This window comes from Aulonocara stuartgranti, assembly GCF_965226115.1.
Source record: "Aulonocara stuartgranti genome assembly, chromosome: 17".
NCBI classification, from domain to species: Eukaryota; Metazoa; Chordata; class Actinopteri; order Cichliformes; family Cichlidae; genus Aulonocara; species Aulonocara stuartgranti.
Window position 1 is genome coordinate 29,971,047 of NC_138953.1, and position 14,064 is coordinate 29,985,110.

The 14,064-nt window shown below is 40.8% G+C and overlaps 1 protein-coding gene across 3 annotated transcripts in view; it reads left to right on the top strand.

Annotated features, from left to right (window-relative positions):
- plxna4 (plexin A4) overlaps positions 1–14,064 on the top strand; it is a 255,363-nt gene that overhangs the window by 178,026 nt on the left and 63,273 nt on the right. For all 3 annotated transcript variants that reach the window (XM_082509992.1, XM_082509991.1, XM_082509990.1), the window contains exons 6-9: positions 755–878; positions 4,150–4,303; positions 6,544–6,643; positions 7,211–7,325. In XM_082509992.1, the coding sequence (XP_082366118.1) occupies positions 755–878; positions 4,150–4,303; positions 6,544–6,643; positions 7,211–7,325 (493 nt within the window). The remainder of the gene's footprint in view (positions 1–754; positions 879–4,149; positions 4,304–6,543; positions 6,644–7,210; positions 7,326–14,064) is intronic.

Consider the following 14,064-nt stretch of genomic DNA (forward strand, 5'->3'; position numbering starts at 1 on the left):
GAGAAGAAGGTTGAGGTGATATTACAGTCTGGGGCTGTTTTTTAGAATTTCTCGCTAAGCATATATTTAACAACAGTTTAAATAATTGTGTTTCCCAGCCACTTCTACTGGAATTTTTAATGTGAAAACTTTCCATTGCAGCAGTTTTGGTGAGAACCAGTTGCGCTTCTCATACTCCTTTAATTACGAGCTCATTTAGATCGCCCAGCTATGGGAAATGACCTTGTAGTCTATCAAGGGATTGTTTTTGGAACATGAGTCAGTAAACTCCTCTTACACCACAAATGGTCCAGTACTCCAGCTCCCCAAAACGCTGTATTCTACTGGATTAGACAGAAGTAATCTATCCCACGTCCCAAACAACATCCACATATCCACCTGCATTTGGCACTGCCCATGAATGCCAGTCATTAAGATGACTTTGCAAAGAAGAGGACTACTACCTCTTTCCCAATGGGCCGTCTCCACTTCCACATATAGAGCAACCATTGTTTTAAATGTAACTGCTCCCAGCCCTGTGGTGACCAGCCTTCCATTCACTGAACACTGAGGCTGGTACGCTGCCAGAGAGGAAATATGATAAATGTGTATAGCACCAACTGTCGGGGAGGGGGAGGGACATTCTCTTTTTCCCAGATGCCAACAGGTGGAAAGGGGTAAGCCCTGGTCAGGTTACTGCAGGCATGCATATGCCAATAAGCATGTGTGTATTTGTCTCCACGAATAACACTCCCTGTTGTTGTTCTTTTTCCAGGTGTGCCAGAAAGGAGAAATGTGAGCGCTCATCAGAGCCCCGGCGCTTTGCATCCGACATCAAGCAGTGTGTGCGTCTCAGTGTCCATCCAAACAACATCTCCGTGTCCCAGTTTAGTGTCACGGTGAGTGGAAAACAAACTCACTGAATCAGATACCCTGAAATGGAAACAAAGGCTTGTTTGGGGCTTTAGATGCGCAAACCTTGTGTTTTTTCCCTGTGTGTGTTACATGTCCTATACTATCAGGCATCAGTTTCCTCTTTGTGTCACCTGGAAGATTAAATTTAGTCACATTTTAAATTGAAGTAATTAAATATATCTTTCTCTGACTGCATATGGAATATTTTTAGCAGCCAAACGTGCATTTGCTTTACTGGAGCCACATTGCAATAGAAAGTGAGGATAATTGAATAAGTTTCTGGTGAGAATATCTTGTCTGGCAGATTGACAAAATCACACTCTCAAGCATAATTTGTAATATGGTGGAATTACGCTCTAAATACTGATTAGTAGCTTGTTTTAACTCTGTAATCCTGCTTTATATGATTTTACTGACTGCCAGCAGGCATTCCTCAAATCCCGACCTCACAACTTACAATCCCGTCCAACGAAATGGTCTCCCAACAAATGTCAACAATCATTGACAGAGTATAGTTTAGCTCGGCTGTGTTTATTGTGATTGTTGGCAGCCAAATGCACCACTTTTCCCCCTGGATGTTTCATTCTCAAACAGCTGCCAGATTTAAAGGGTCTGAATTGTTTTTATTGTTTAAGTGTATTGATTGGTGTGCAAAGAGGCTGTGATCCATTGCAACAAAAATATGTCTCTGCAGAAACTGGAGAAACACAAGCGCTCGAACTATCTCGGTGTATCCCCATGTCAACTTTCACCACGACACAAAATCTTTTTTTTTCTTTGATTTGAACAGGATCAAGAGGCTAATGTTTTAAATGTCAGCATCTTTGACGTTACTAGAAAGTACTGCAGTAACACTGTGTGTTATATAGTATAAATATTCCACTTACCTTACTGTACCCAGCATCAGAGGTTAACACGGTGGTGCAATTTTAACTCATAAAGTGCAATCAGCATGAAAGATCTCCATTGCATCAAGGGTCACGTACGGATTGCATTTTTTTTTTTAAGAAGAAGAAGAATTCCTCTGCAACACAAAAATGATATTTATGAGTGTGTGTGTGTGTGCGTGCGCGTTGTTGCTCAAGCCTTTCAAGTGTTTAACCTTTTGCCAGACATATCCCATCCAGGGGCTTCTGCCTAACAGACAAAGGCTTTTGTTTGACCTTTTTGTTCTTAAATATTTGTTGAGAAAGATAAGGCTTAGAAATTCTTGACAGAAACGGGTACACATCACCGCTGAAGTTGGACCTACTCTAGACGAAGCCATTATTTTCTAAGCTCCAGAAGTTCCAGAAAATAACTTTCTGAGCAAATAGTTTTAGGATCTGCCTCAAAAGTCATCATAAATATATCTGGCTGATCACAGCCAACACTGGAGGAAGAAGGGGTTGTGCTCGTTATAATACTATTATGCTTCTAGAGGGACAGATGGAACAGCTGTGTCATGCAGTTTTTCACACACACAGAGGATGTAGTCTTTTTACATGTCGTAATTCTCTTTCATTTTCTTAATTTTCTCCCTACATTGCTTTGCTATGCTATGGGTGCAGACGTTAGCAAGTCAAGAGGAAATGCGAGTGGAAGTTATTATAAAATGAAATTGCTCTATTGCATCTGGGCTTTTAAGAGCTAATTGTTGCTTATATGGTTGATATTTTCATAGATTTTTTTTTTTTATATGCCAGATGTAATGCAGGAATAATGTACTCTTAAGTTTAGATCTTACTTTTATGTCACTCTTCTGGACATAAAAGGTCATAAATAAAACAATCATGTTTGCTTTAAAGCTTGCTTAATAATAAACATAAAGTTTAAGTCAGTCTTCTCTGTAGCGTTGACTGCATTTGAATAAATCCTCTCTGCAGCGAGGATATTTTTCACCCATCTAAGATGAACACCAACACATATTCTCAGCGTCAGGCATGGTGTTTTATAAACTACCGGAGGTCATTTGTGCGCGCGCATTTGTCGGCTGTTCCTATTAAAGATGAGTATGTTATTTTCATACTCATGCATCACTGCTGCGGCTCGGCTCTAAATGTAATTGAGGGAACTCTACATCTGTCCGCCTTTCCTTCTTAAAAGGAAAAATAAATAAAGAAGACGAGAAATAAAGGAGGTGAGAGAGAGAAAAGTCATGCAGTGTCCACCTTTATGCTGGATGTTGTGTATCTATTCACACCAGTACCCATTAAATAGCAATATAAAAACAGCTCAGGTCAGCCCTTCTTTGGCGCTGAGGCAGCTTTCAACACTACTACTACTATAGGCTACGCTTCAAATCAATGCCTAGACCAAAGCCCCCTTGCAGACACAGTTTTCCGTCAGTATGTATATTTCAGTCTTGACCCCTCTCCATCTGCTCCCCAAGTCTGTTTTTTTTTCTCTTCCTTTTATCCACGGAGTAATTTTTCTGTCTCCCACTGTTACTAGTTCACCTGAAGCCTTTTTTTCCTGAGAAGCTGAAAGAGCTTGCATAGCATTTTCAAATGAAGAGGAGGAATTTGCATTCTTTATTTCAAAAGTCTTCTTTTCACTTGCTGTCCAGCACCCTGCGTGCCAGCACTCTCACTATTTCATCTTCTCACTAATAGTTCATCCTGCACTTTGAGTTTTACTTTGGATTTGAGTTTTCTGTTTTTATCATTTTATTCACCTTTTCCAAAACATTTTATACCACAACACCTTTTGTTCTCAAAGAGCCAGACAGCCAGGAATTTAATGTGGAACTGAAAAATCAATGTAGCTCATACAATGCCACAAGGCATAATGAAAGGTGACTAGAAAGGTATCAGTGCTCTTGGCAGTTGGATACAGCCTGTTAAGATGGAACTAATTTCAGTTTTATGTCTTAATGCATTAGAGGGTGTCCATGTTGTGTGGACATTCAGCCAGGATATGCAACTGACACCTGGTTCAAGAACCCTCCCAGTGTCCCCTCTGGCCACTGACCACTGTGCTGATTGATCTTTACTCTGCAGTGACCTTGCATGAGTTCCCTGCTCAGCAGTCTTATCTGAAAATGTGAAGTTCTCACAGATGTGTGTCAGACATAAAATTACATTTAGGGCTTGTTTATCTTGTCTCACTTGTTTATCTTAGACCGCAGGGCAGCTATAAAATGCACCTGGATATGAGTCATCATGTATGTTTTAAACTGGCTTTCGTGCTGTCATGTATGTGTTAGCTTTAGCTGGCCTTAATCTCTTTTATCATATCTGACGGCTTGTATCACTTTTCTTTCCCTTTCTGCAGTTGGTGTTGGAAGCCCATAATGTTCCAGAACTCTCTGCAGGTGTCAACTGTACATTTGAGAACCTGGCTGAGATGAATGGCTTGGTGGAGGGAAATCGGATAAAGTGCTCCTCGCCCGCTGAAAAGGAAATGCCACGAATAATCGTTGACAAAGGTAAAAAAAAAAAAAAAAAAGAAGAAGAAGAAGACTGGAGTCATCACGTATTAGATTAGGACTTGATTGACTCTCAGGTACATGCACATCTGGATATTCTCCCTTCTGTCAGAAGCATGCTTGTCCTAGGGCAATGAGTGTTCTGTGAATTTTTGTTTTCTCATTGCCATCAGTAACTCAGCAGGCCTTGAAGCACTGCCTTAGGATATGTTTAGTAATTGAATGAACATTAGTTATTTGTCTGAATGTGGGATTTTTCTTCTCGCCTACCTTAACATGAATACGCTCTAGAGGGAGTTACGGGACCCTAGTTAACCTCGGTGTAAAAAGCAGAAAATCACACTTCACAGCGTGGTTTTACTACAGCATTTCAGCTAACGTGTAGCCTAGAGATAATATAATCTCTGTGGACAGTTTCCCTGTGTACCACTGCCTTACTGATCGTTTTCATTTACATGGAGTTTTTCTTTTGATAACCCTGTCCTTCTCTCTCTTGGGTGGCCAAGCTTGTTCTAATTGAGAAAACTCCCATCTGGGAAGGTCTGTCTGCAGGCAGTTGATCCTTCACCAACACTTATGTGTCCTCGTGTTGAGATAATGAAATTGCCATCCCTTGATTTTTCTTTCTAAAAGAAGAAATAGAGAACAAAAAATATTAGGATTCGGCTGTAATGCTACCATTTATGATGGAAAGGCTCTAAAGAAGATCTTTTCAACTGTTTGCGCGTCGTGCAAAAAAAGTAGTCTCTACATTGTTTATATAATGGATTCAAATGCAAAGATACACATTCGCGTTTTTCTTTATTCCTCGATTGCTCCAAGAACAGAAGAACAGAAGAATCACACATATATGTGCCTAACAGACATATGAAATCATTTCAATAAAGTTATCCACAGACAGACAGCACACATGTACATGTATAGCTGAAAGGGAGCCTGGGGGTGCTTTGGGGAATTTGAAGAAGAAAAAAAAAACGTTTGTTCAATGTTTGCTATGTCACATGTAAAGCTGGTAATGCTGCAGTCATGCAAACATTGATGTGCAAATATGTACTCTGAGTCATCCACAAATGATCCATACAACATTTCTCCCTACCAACTGCTTGTTACCCTCCACTCTCACAAACATATGGTTTTCCTGTTTTAGGGAGAGGAAACCATTCCAAGTGTTCGTGTCTTTTATCTTCAATTTTTACTAGTACTCATTAGTCTAAGCTCAGTTGAAAGAGGGAAAAGGGAGAGCGATGGATGAAGTGACGAGAGGCGGGGAGAGATAGTGTTAGCAGGCTTCAAGGTAACATTTAGGTGGCCTAATTAGGACAGATCCGTTGTCAGTGGTGCTTTACTGTGATTGATGAATGATTCCTCCTTTGTTGGAGAGATGGGGGACAGACACGAGGGAGACGAAGGAGTTGCAACATGGAAGGAAGTGAGGAGACCTGGGTAGAGAGAGAGAGCGAGGATGAGAGAGAGACATATAGGTAGTCTAGAAAGAGAGAGAGCGCATTTAGATGTGTGGATGGGCTGTTGAATTAAACATGAACTCCTTCATTAGTGCCAGACAAAAGGACACACCAAATACAGATGAGGCGCAAGCTCATGGACACGCACACTCGAACAGACACACACAAACACACACGTACTTTCCGTTTCATCTTCTTCTTCCTTTACCTTGTCAAAGACTCTCTCAAAGACTTTTCCAGGGGAATATTGTCCATCCCGAGGGATATGCGCCAACTTTTGTTTCTTGTAAGACGCCAGGAATAGGCAGAGTTAACCCAATAAAACCCTCTTCTTCTACTCTCTTTCTTTGCTAAGACATACTGCCTTTACCATTGCAACAAGCTGATCACCTGTAGCTCCTAGCAGTGCAGTCGTTTTCTTTTTCTTTAAAACGACATCTAACTCGACGTCGTAAAATGATATTTGAATAAGCGAATGAAATGATTATCATACAAGTGGTGTCGACCCCCTGCCTGTGCTGAAAGAGTAACGGTGACACCCTAACATTACCATTATAATACTGTTTTGTTTCTCCTACTTGTTTGAAGAGTTGAATGAAGCTGTCAATAACGGCTTCAAGTAACGTGTTCTGAAACAAAGGCAATTCCTCCTTCTGTTAGTTCTCATTGTTGTTGTCCTTGTCTTGTGTTTCTTTGTTTTGTTAGCAGAGTACAAAAGCTTTCTTCCTACCTCTGTGTATCAAACCGTTAATTTTGACTTTAATCTGTTTTCTCTAGGTGACCACCAGATCGTGCAGCTCTATCTCAAGTCCAAAGAGACCGGCCTGGCATTTGCAAATACAAGTTTTGTTTTCTACAATTGCAGTGTGCACAAATCGTAAGTTTATGTCTACTATTAGTTTCTAATTGCACTTCAGTGAGTGTATAAAACAATGCCAAAGTTATGTTGTATTAATATCTGGGGGGCCGAACTAAAGAGTCGAGGCATGCAGCACTTGCAATTAGTTTGTGTCTTGCTTCCTTGGCCTTTGGGGTGGCTCTGGCTCAGGAAGTAGAGCAAGTCGTCTTCTTACTGAAAGGTTCATGGTTCAATCCTTGGCTGCCCCAGTCTGGGTGCCAAAATATCTTTGGGCAATAACCACAGGTTACTCCCAATGCATTCATTGTAGTGGGAATGTTTGGTAGAAAGTGTATATACGTAGACAACGTGAATGAGATATGTTGTCTAAAGTGCTTTGAGTGCACAACTAGAAAAGTGCTCTGTGAGGTCCAGTACATTTAAAACAGATACTTTGTTGCAAATCTAATTCCTCTATATTGTTGAAAAGCTGCCACAAACTATGTGCAGAATCCATTTGTGCACAGAAGTTGTTACATTGAGCTTTTGTACTTCAGTGCATTTGGTGCTGCTTAGTCCTAATTCAAAACTATGCTCTCCTTGTAGGTGTCTGTCATGTGTGAGTAGTCCCTACCAGTGCCACTGGTGTAAATACAGACATGACTGTACCCATGACCCTCGCACATGTTCCTTCCAGGAGGGTCGAGTGAAGAAGCCTGAGGTGAGTCCCAAACCGAGCATGAGATTAAAAGTTTGCATTGGTTTTTGTTTTTATTTTCAACCTGTACAGGTATTGAAACACATTGTAGCACCCAGAAGGTAGACGATGCCGGTGCTAGGCGGGATTGTAAAGATGTGCTGTCAGAATTGTTGTTTAAGCAGCTCTCAAGGGGGACCATGTTTTCTAGCATCACTTCTGTCTATAGATCTAAAGACTGTCAAATTACATCCCGTTAAGACATTGTCCACAAATCCTCAGATTTTACTGCTGCCCAGCTTCAGTCCAGCCTCTGGGTATTGAGCCAGCTAAGTTATAAAACATGGTGAAATAAATTGAGGGGAAATGTTTGGCTATGTGAGACTAATAGCCATCGGTGGAGGTTTTACATGCAAAAAGAGTTATGTTAAAAGGACTGAGACACCTTTCAGCTGTAGTGCTTCCATCTGGCATGAGCCTCTTGGCATGTCTCACTCTTGACTGCACATCAAAGGGCAGTGGAAGCTAATAAAACTGAGTCATTTCCACTTGCCCAACCCTATTCCCTGTGACAGCTTAGTCTGTGTGAATTATCAATAGTATCGGCAGCCAGTTCTATTCCCTTCGAAACAGAACCCACTGTAATTAGGCTGCTCTGCTGCAGAGGACAAGCCACTCACTGGATGGGGTACATTCAGTGAATGCCCCCAAAGCAGCCACTCCCCATCCTGTGAGAGAGAGGCTTCATGCTGATTTAGAGTGGCTGCAGCAGTAGTAGCCTTTAGGGCAAAGCGGCGAGGTAAAGGAAATTTAGGGGATGTCCCCGTGATTTGGGCCTGTGGGTACATTATTCCACGGGTATCTGCATTTCTCTGTATTTTTATGTGTATATACAGTGTGTGGCTGTCTTTGGCCTGTCTGTTTGCTGACAATTCGCAGTGGCTTTCAGGGGGAGGGTTTTACAGGGAGTGAGTGGCCTGTTAATCTTAGCCTGAGGTGAGCTATGATGAAGATCACTAGTGCTCATGTCTAGGTTGGCAGACGCCGCACGACGGGCAGGGACAAGCTTAGCCAGATTGTCTCCTTTGCTCTCGATTGTGTTATTCCACCCGTGTTTCCCCCGAGCCATTCAACCTGCTCAGACGATATTATTTTCTTTTTCCGCCGTTTCCATTATCCTTTTGAACCTTCTGCTTAGTTAGGCCCAAGCGTGAGTCTTTGCAGGTTTACTTTTCCAATTAGCTCAGGCGCCGGTGGTCAATATTGACTCTGGATAATAACGCGTGAATCCTCTCCTATTGTGTTGCTGACTAAAAGAAAACCATAAATAAAGCAAGGCGGATTTTGGTATTAGCACATTAATGACATCCTTTTTTTTGACATGTTGTTTCAAAAAAGACAGGTGTTTTGCAGGCTTAATGACTTTTAATTTGCTTTTAATTAACCCCTCAAATCCAGGGTCATGTTTTTTTTCTGCTGGCCTTTTGGTGGGCTTTTTGAATTAACAGACACACAGTTCTACAAGCTTGATAGCATGCACACTCACATACAGCCATAGAAGATTTTTCAGATTTCACAAAAGGCATCAAGTCAACTTTGCTCTGAAACGGGATGGCCTCTTACTGCAGCACATGAATTTTTGTGTACTATTACAATTAGGGGATTTCAGGAAGTGATCTGAATAATCCCCTAACTCTATGCTAATGATCGAGCCAGGCAAATCTCCCTACTGGTTGAGCTTGTTGTTAGTATGCATCGGAGGACAGCGTTAAAGCCCAGCCTGGGTGTACGGTGAATGCCTTTTTATTCATGCCAGCAATGATATGGGCACACGGATCAGACATTTGCCTGTTGGCACATTAACTAAGGGCGTGTCCCTGTTTACCCTCCACACATGTCAAGGACTTAGCCATCATTCTGATGAGTCTCAGTGACAAAGGACGTGCTTGCAGCTTCATTCAGTTTCACTGTAGAAAGAGCCAACAGTCATTTCCAACCTCTGCAGCATTGATGTGAATAGGTTGTGTTTACCCAGTGAACAATATTTGTTTTCCTACATATTTAGCTCGGTTTCATCTCTCCTCCCTAATTCACACATGGTCTCACCTAAAGACACTGATGAAACTGGGGACACTTCCTGTTCTCTTTGTCTGATGAAAACCACAGGGGGATATTTCCCCCTCTTCTTCCTCCGTCTATAACACAGCATGTTCATATCCTGAGTCTCTGCCAAGCCTTACCCTAATATATTCAGTTGGTAGGAAGATGCAAAAAACACACAAATATTAATGTTACCAAAGATGTATCACTATCTCCTGGCACATAAAGCATCCTTGTCCTTTGTTGTTGTTTGATTATTTGCTTCTTGACTGCGTGATCAATGCCGTAGACTTTATTTACTAGGAAATTATTGATCAAGTGATCAGGATAATGTTATTAAAGAACCTAAATGCCAATTGTAATAGCTATTAGTTGCCAATATTAGACAGAAATGGTAGCGCGAGGTGCTTTGGTTCAATTCATGGACAAATCAATGCCATGCACACGCACTGACTGTTGAGGACCAGTTTGAGCATTTGCAGAGAAAAGAGGAAAAATGGATATGCGAAAATCGAGAATGAAAGCAAATGAAACAAAGTTGAAAAGAAAATTACAGAAAGGCGCTGAAAGTGAAAGTTTAAAGAGGTAAGATCTGAAAAATACGGGAATAAAAAAGGCACAATAACAAGAAACAGAAGCAGTCAGATGATCATAGAGGCTTTAAACAAACCCCTGAAGTTAGGGAAATTTATTCGGAAATGGCAAACAGAGAAATGATTACCAACAATGTGTTTTAAGATCTGGGCTGACAGATGAAGTTAGTCTTCCTACCATAGTTGTACATGTACGTACTTTACCTTATTTTCATTGTTGTTTTTTACAATCAACATTATAACTTAACTAACTTTAGTTTTTTGTTGTTAATGATGAAACAAAGTGGTTTGGATGAAGCCCTGATTACTTGTTTTTTATTCCTCTGTGGGATGTGCTTCAGTGCTGCTTCTGTATTCTGAAATATGAACATTTGGTTTATTGAGTTGAATGTTTTCATAACCTGGAAAATGATGAAAAAACACATTTTAATAAATCCTAACAGTTCTTAAAAACAAATGGATGCAAATGCAGAGAGGAGGAAAAAATAACAGATATAGTAGGGGAAAAAAGGAACCAGTTATTTGGGAAAACCTTAAGGCAATGAAGGAATGGATGGTGGGATAAAAACAGGGATGAGAAACGAGTGAAGAGCAGAGAACGTGGAGAGTGTCTTTGCCCGAGGCTCTGTTGGATATGATAAAACAGAGGCTTGTTAAGGGGAGCTCTTGGTAACCACTAAGTGTGTGTGCGCATGTATAAAAACTTAAGATCCTCTTCATCTTCACACCTTGCACTTCTATAATTATGTCTGTCTCTCTCTCTCTCTTTCTGTCTCTCTCTCAGTCTCCCTCCCTCCTTAGCTTCAAACTATGCCAAGGGCTTTTACATTCACAGCTCCCATTCTGCTTCCTACTCTCTGTCACTTTCCCTATCTCCACCCATCCACACCTCCCACGAGGCTCTAATTATCAGATCTAAGTAGGTCCCAAAGAAGAAAAGGAGTCAGAAAAGAGGGAGGGCAATCAGCGAGAGAGTTGATAAGAGAAATGAGAAGGGTCAGTGAGATAGATCAAACAGCACAGGATGCGTTTAGAGAGATAGAAATGAAGGAGGGAAAAAGCATTACTGAGAATCAGAGGTGAGGTTAAAGAAAACATCGAGGCGGCGATGGAGACGGGAAGAATGAAGAGTTATTACATATTTGTGGGGAGAGGCGCCGACTTTTTTCAAACGTCTTAGCTTATTATGTTGTTATGATGAGTCATGCTATTGACAGATACTCTCCTTAGTGATTTACTGCAAGTGTTTGATTACATGACTGGAAGAGTGTCAGTGAAGCTCCCGGCACCACACGCGCACCGACAGACACATAAAGTAAAACACATACAGTTAAGCAGCTAGTTCAATCCACATCAAAGTGTAGTTTGTAGTTCCCATCTCTCCCACTTTAATATTCCCCCTTTTAAAAAAAAAAAAAAAAAAAAAAGCCCTCCAAAAACTTCTACTTGTCTCTACACATGCAGATATTTTCAGTGAAATATGTCCTGGATTTTAAGATCCCCACAAATACACAATATGTTCACGTAATTAAATTTAGGAAAAACAACAGCAACATCTCTTTCCAGAAATTGTTTTCCTGTTGTTCTAAATAATCCATTTAACATGCTGTCAGTAGTTTTCACGGGGAACTAGAAAACTGGAAATAATTATTCTGAGCCACTGGAAAAGCTTCCTTTGCATTTAGTTAGTGTAATTTGTAAATTATGCGAGCGCCACAAATTAATTTAACCCCTGATTTATTGGATTGCAGTGGGAATCTGAGTAAAATAACTACTGATTTCCTTTCTTCTTTCATGGAACCTGTAATTCGAACCCCACTTATAGGTACGGCTTTGAAAGAGTGCAAAGTTTTCTGTCATTGTCTGCCATTTATGATTTGTATGTGTTTATATGTATGAATGTATTTGTCTGTGAATCTGCATTTCCTCCCCTGCTATTTGGTGCACCTCAGTCATTGAGCTAGACAAGGAAACAATAAATACACAGACATTAAACCTACCTAACACTGACATAAATCTCAACAGCAACAGCAAGCATCACTGCCAGCAGCATGAGCATCTCTAGCCAGCTAGGGGATATGCATGTGTTTGTCCAAACCAATAAAAGCCCACTTGGCCTCAGGAAGAGCTGGCAGTGATCGTACTGTTATACAAGTGTGTCTGAGTGTGTATGTGTACATACAAATATGAAAAATTTGAGCTAAGTAGCAAAAAACACAGACTACCACCATTATACACACTGCCTCGGTTGTAATTTCACTTCCGCATGGTGCATTTATAATCGGTATTTAAGCGAGATTTATGTATTTCTCCTTTTTCATGTTTATCTCTTCTGTCACAAAATATGATGTTTATTTAAAGGTGGTTAGGGAGGTTTTTTTGACTTCAACATACACGATGAATGATACCTCACAAATCTCTCAAAGAATACAGGGCTTGGTTGTGAGGTTATACAGGGAGTGCAGAATTATTAGGCAAGTTGTATTTTTGAGGAATAATTTTATTATTGAACAACAACCATGTTCTCAATGAACCCAAAAAACTCATTAATATCAAAGCTGAATGTTTGTGGTGGTAGTTTTTAGTTTGTTTTTAGTTTTAGCTATTTTAGGGGGATATCTGTGTGTGCAGGTGACTATTACTGTGCATAATTATTAGGCAACTTAACAGAAAACAAATATATACCCATTTCAATTATTTATTTTTACCAGTGAAACCAATATAACATCTCCACATTCACAAATATACGTTTCTGACATTCAAAAACAAAACAATAACAAATCAGCGACAAAAAAAGCCACCTTTCTTTGCAAGGACACTCAAAAGCCTGCCATCCATGGATTCTGTCAGTGTTTTGATCTGTTCACCATCAACATTGCGTGCAGCAATGTGGAGTACTTGGACGCGTGTGATGGAGCATTGTCCTGCATGAAAATCATGTTTTTCTTGAAGGATGCAGACTTCTTCCTGTACCACTGCTTGAAGAAGGTGTCTTCCAGGAACTGGCAGTAGGACTGGGAGTTGAGCTTGACTCCATCCTCAACCCGAAAAGGCCCCACAAGCTCATCTTTGATGATACCAGCCCAAACCAGTACTCCACCTCCACCTTGCTGGCGTCTGAGTCGGACTGGAGCTCTCTGCCCTTTACCAATCCAGCCACGGGCCCATCCATCTGGCCCATCAAGACTCACTCTCATTTCATCAGTCCATAAAACCTTAGAAAAATCAGTCTTGAGATATTTCTTGGCCCAGTCTTGACGTTTCAGCTTGTGTGTCTTGCTCAGTGGTGGTCGTCTTTCAGCCTTTCTTACCTTGGCCATGTCTCTGAGTATTGCACACCTTGTGCTTTTGGGCACTCCAGTGATGTTGCAGCTCTGAAATATGGCCAAACTGGTGGCAAGTGGCATCTTGGCAGCTGCACGCTTGACTTTTCTCAGTTCATGGGCAGTTATTTTGCGCCTTGGTTTTTCCACACGCTTCTTGCGACCCTGTTGACTATTTTGAATGAAACGCTTGATTGTTCGATGATCACGCTTCAGAAGCTTTGCAATTTTGAGACTGCTGCATCCCTCTGCAAGATATCTCACTATTTTTGACTTTTCTGAGCCTGTCAAGTCCTTCTTTTGACCCATTTTGCCAAAGGAAAGGACGTTGCCTAATAATTATGCACACCTGATATAGGCTGTTGATGTCATTAGACCACACCCCTTCTCATTACAGAGATGCACATCACCTAATATGCTTAATTGGTAGTAGGCTTTTGAGCCTATACAGCTTGGAGTAAGACAACATGCATGAAGAGGATGAAGTGGACAAAATACTCATTTGCCTAATAATTCTGCACTCCCTGTATTGTAATGTGGAAAGTCAACTTCGAAAGATTTCAACCTCCACAGAGACTATTTTCTTCTTTTTCCACCATTTCCATTATGTCACTTTAAAAAAAGGAAAAAAATCTACATTTGTTTGAGAGTCACACAACCTCCAGTCTGTGCTGTTGGCAAACAGATGTACTATACTTCATCGCATTGAGAAAATGTAATGAAATATAGCAATTAGTCAATTTTTTA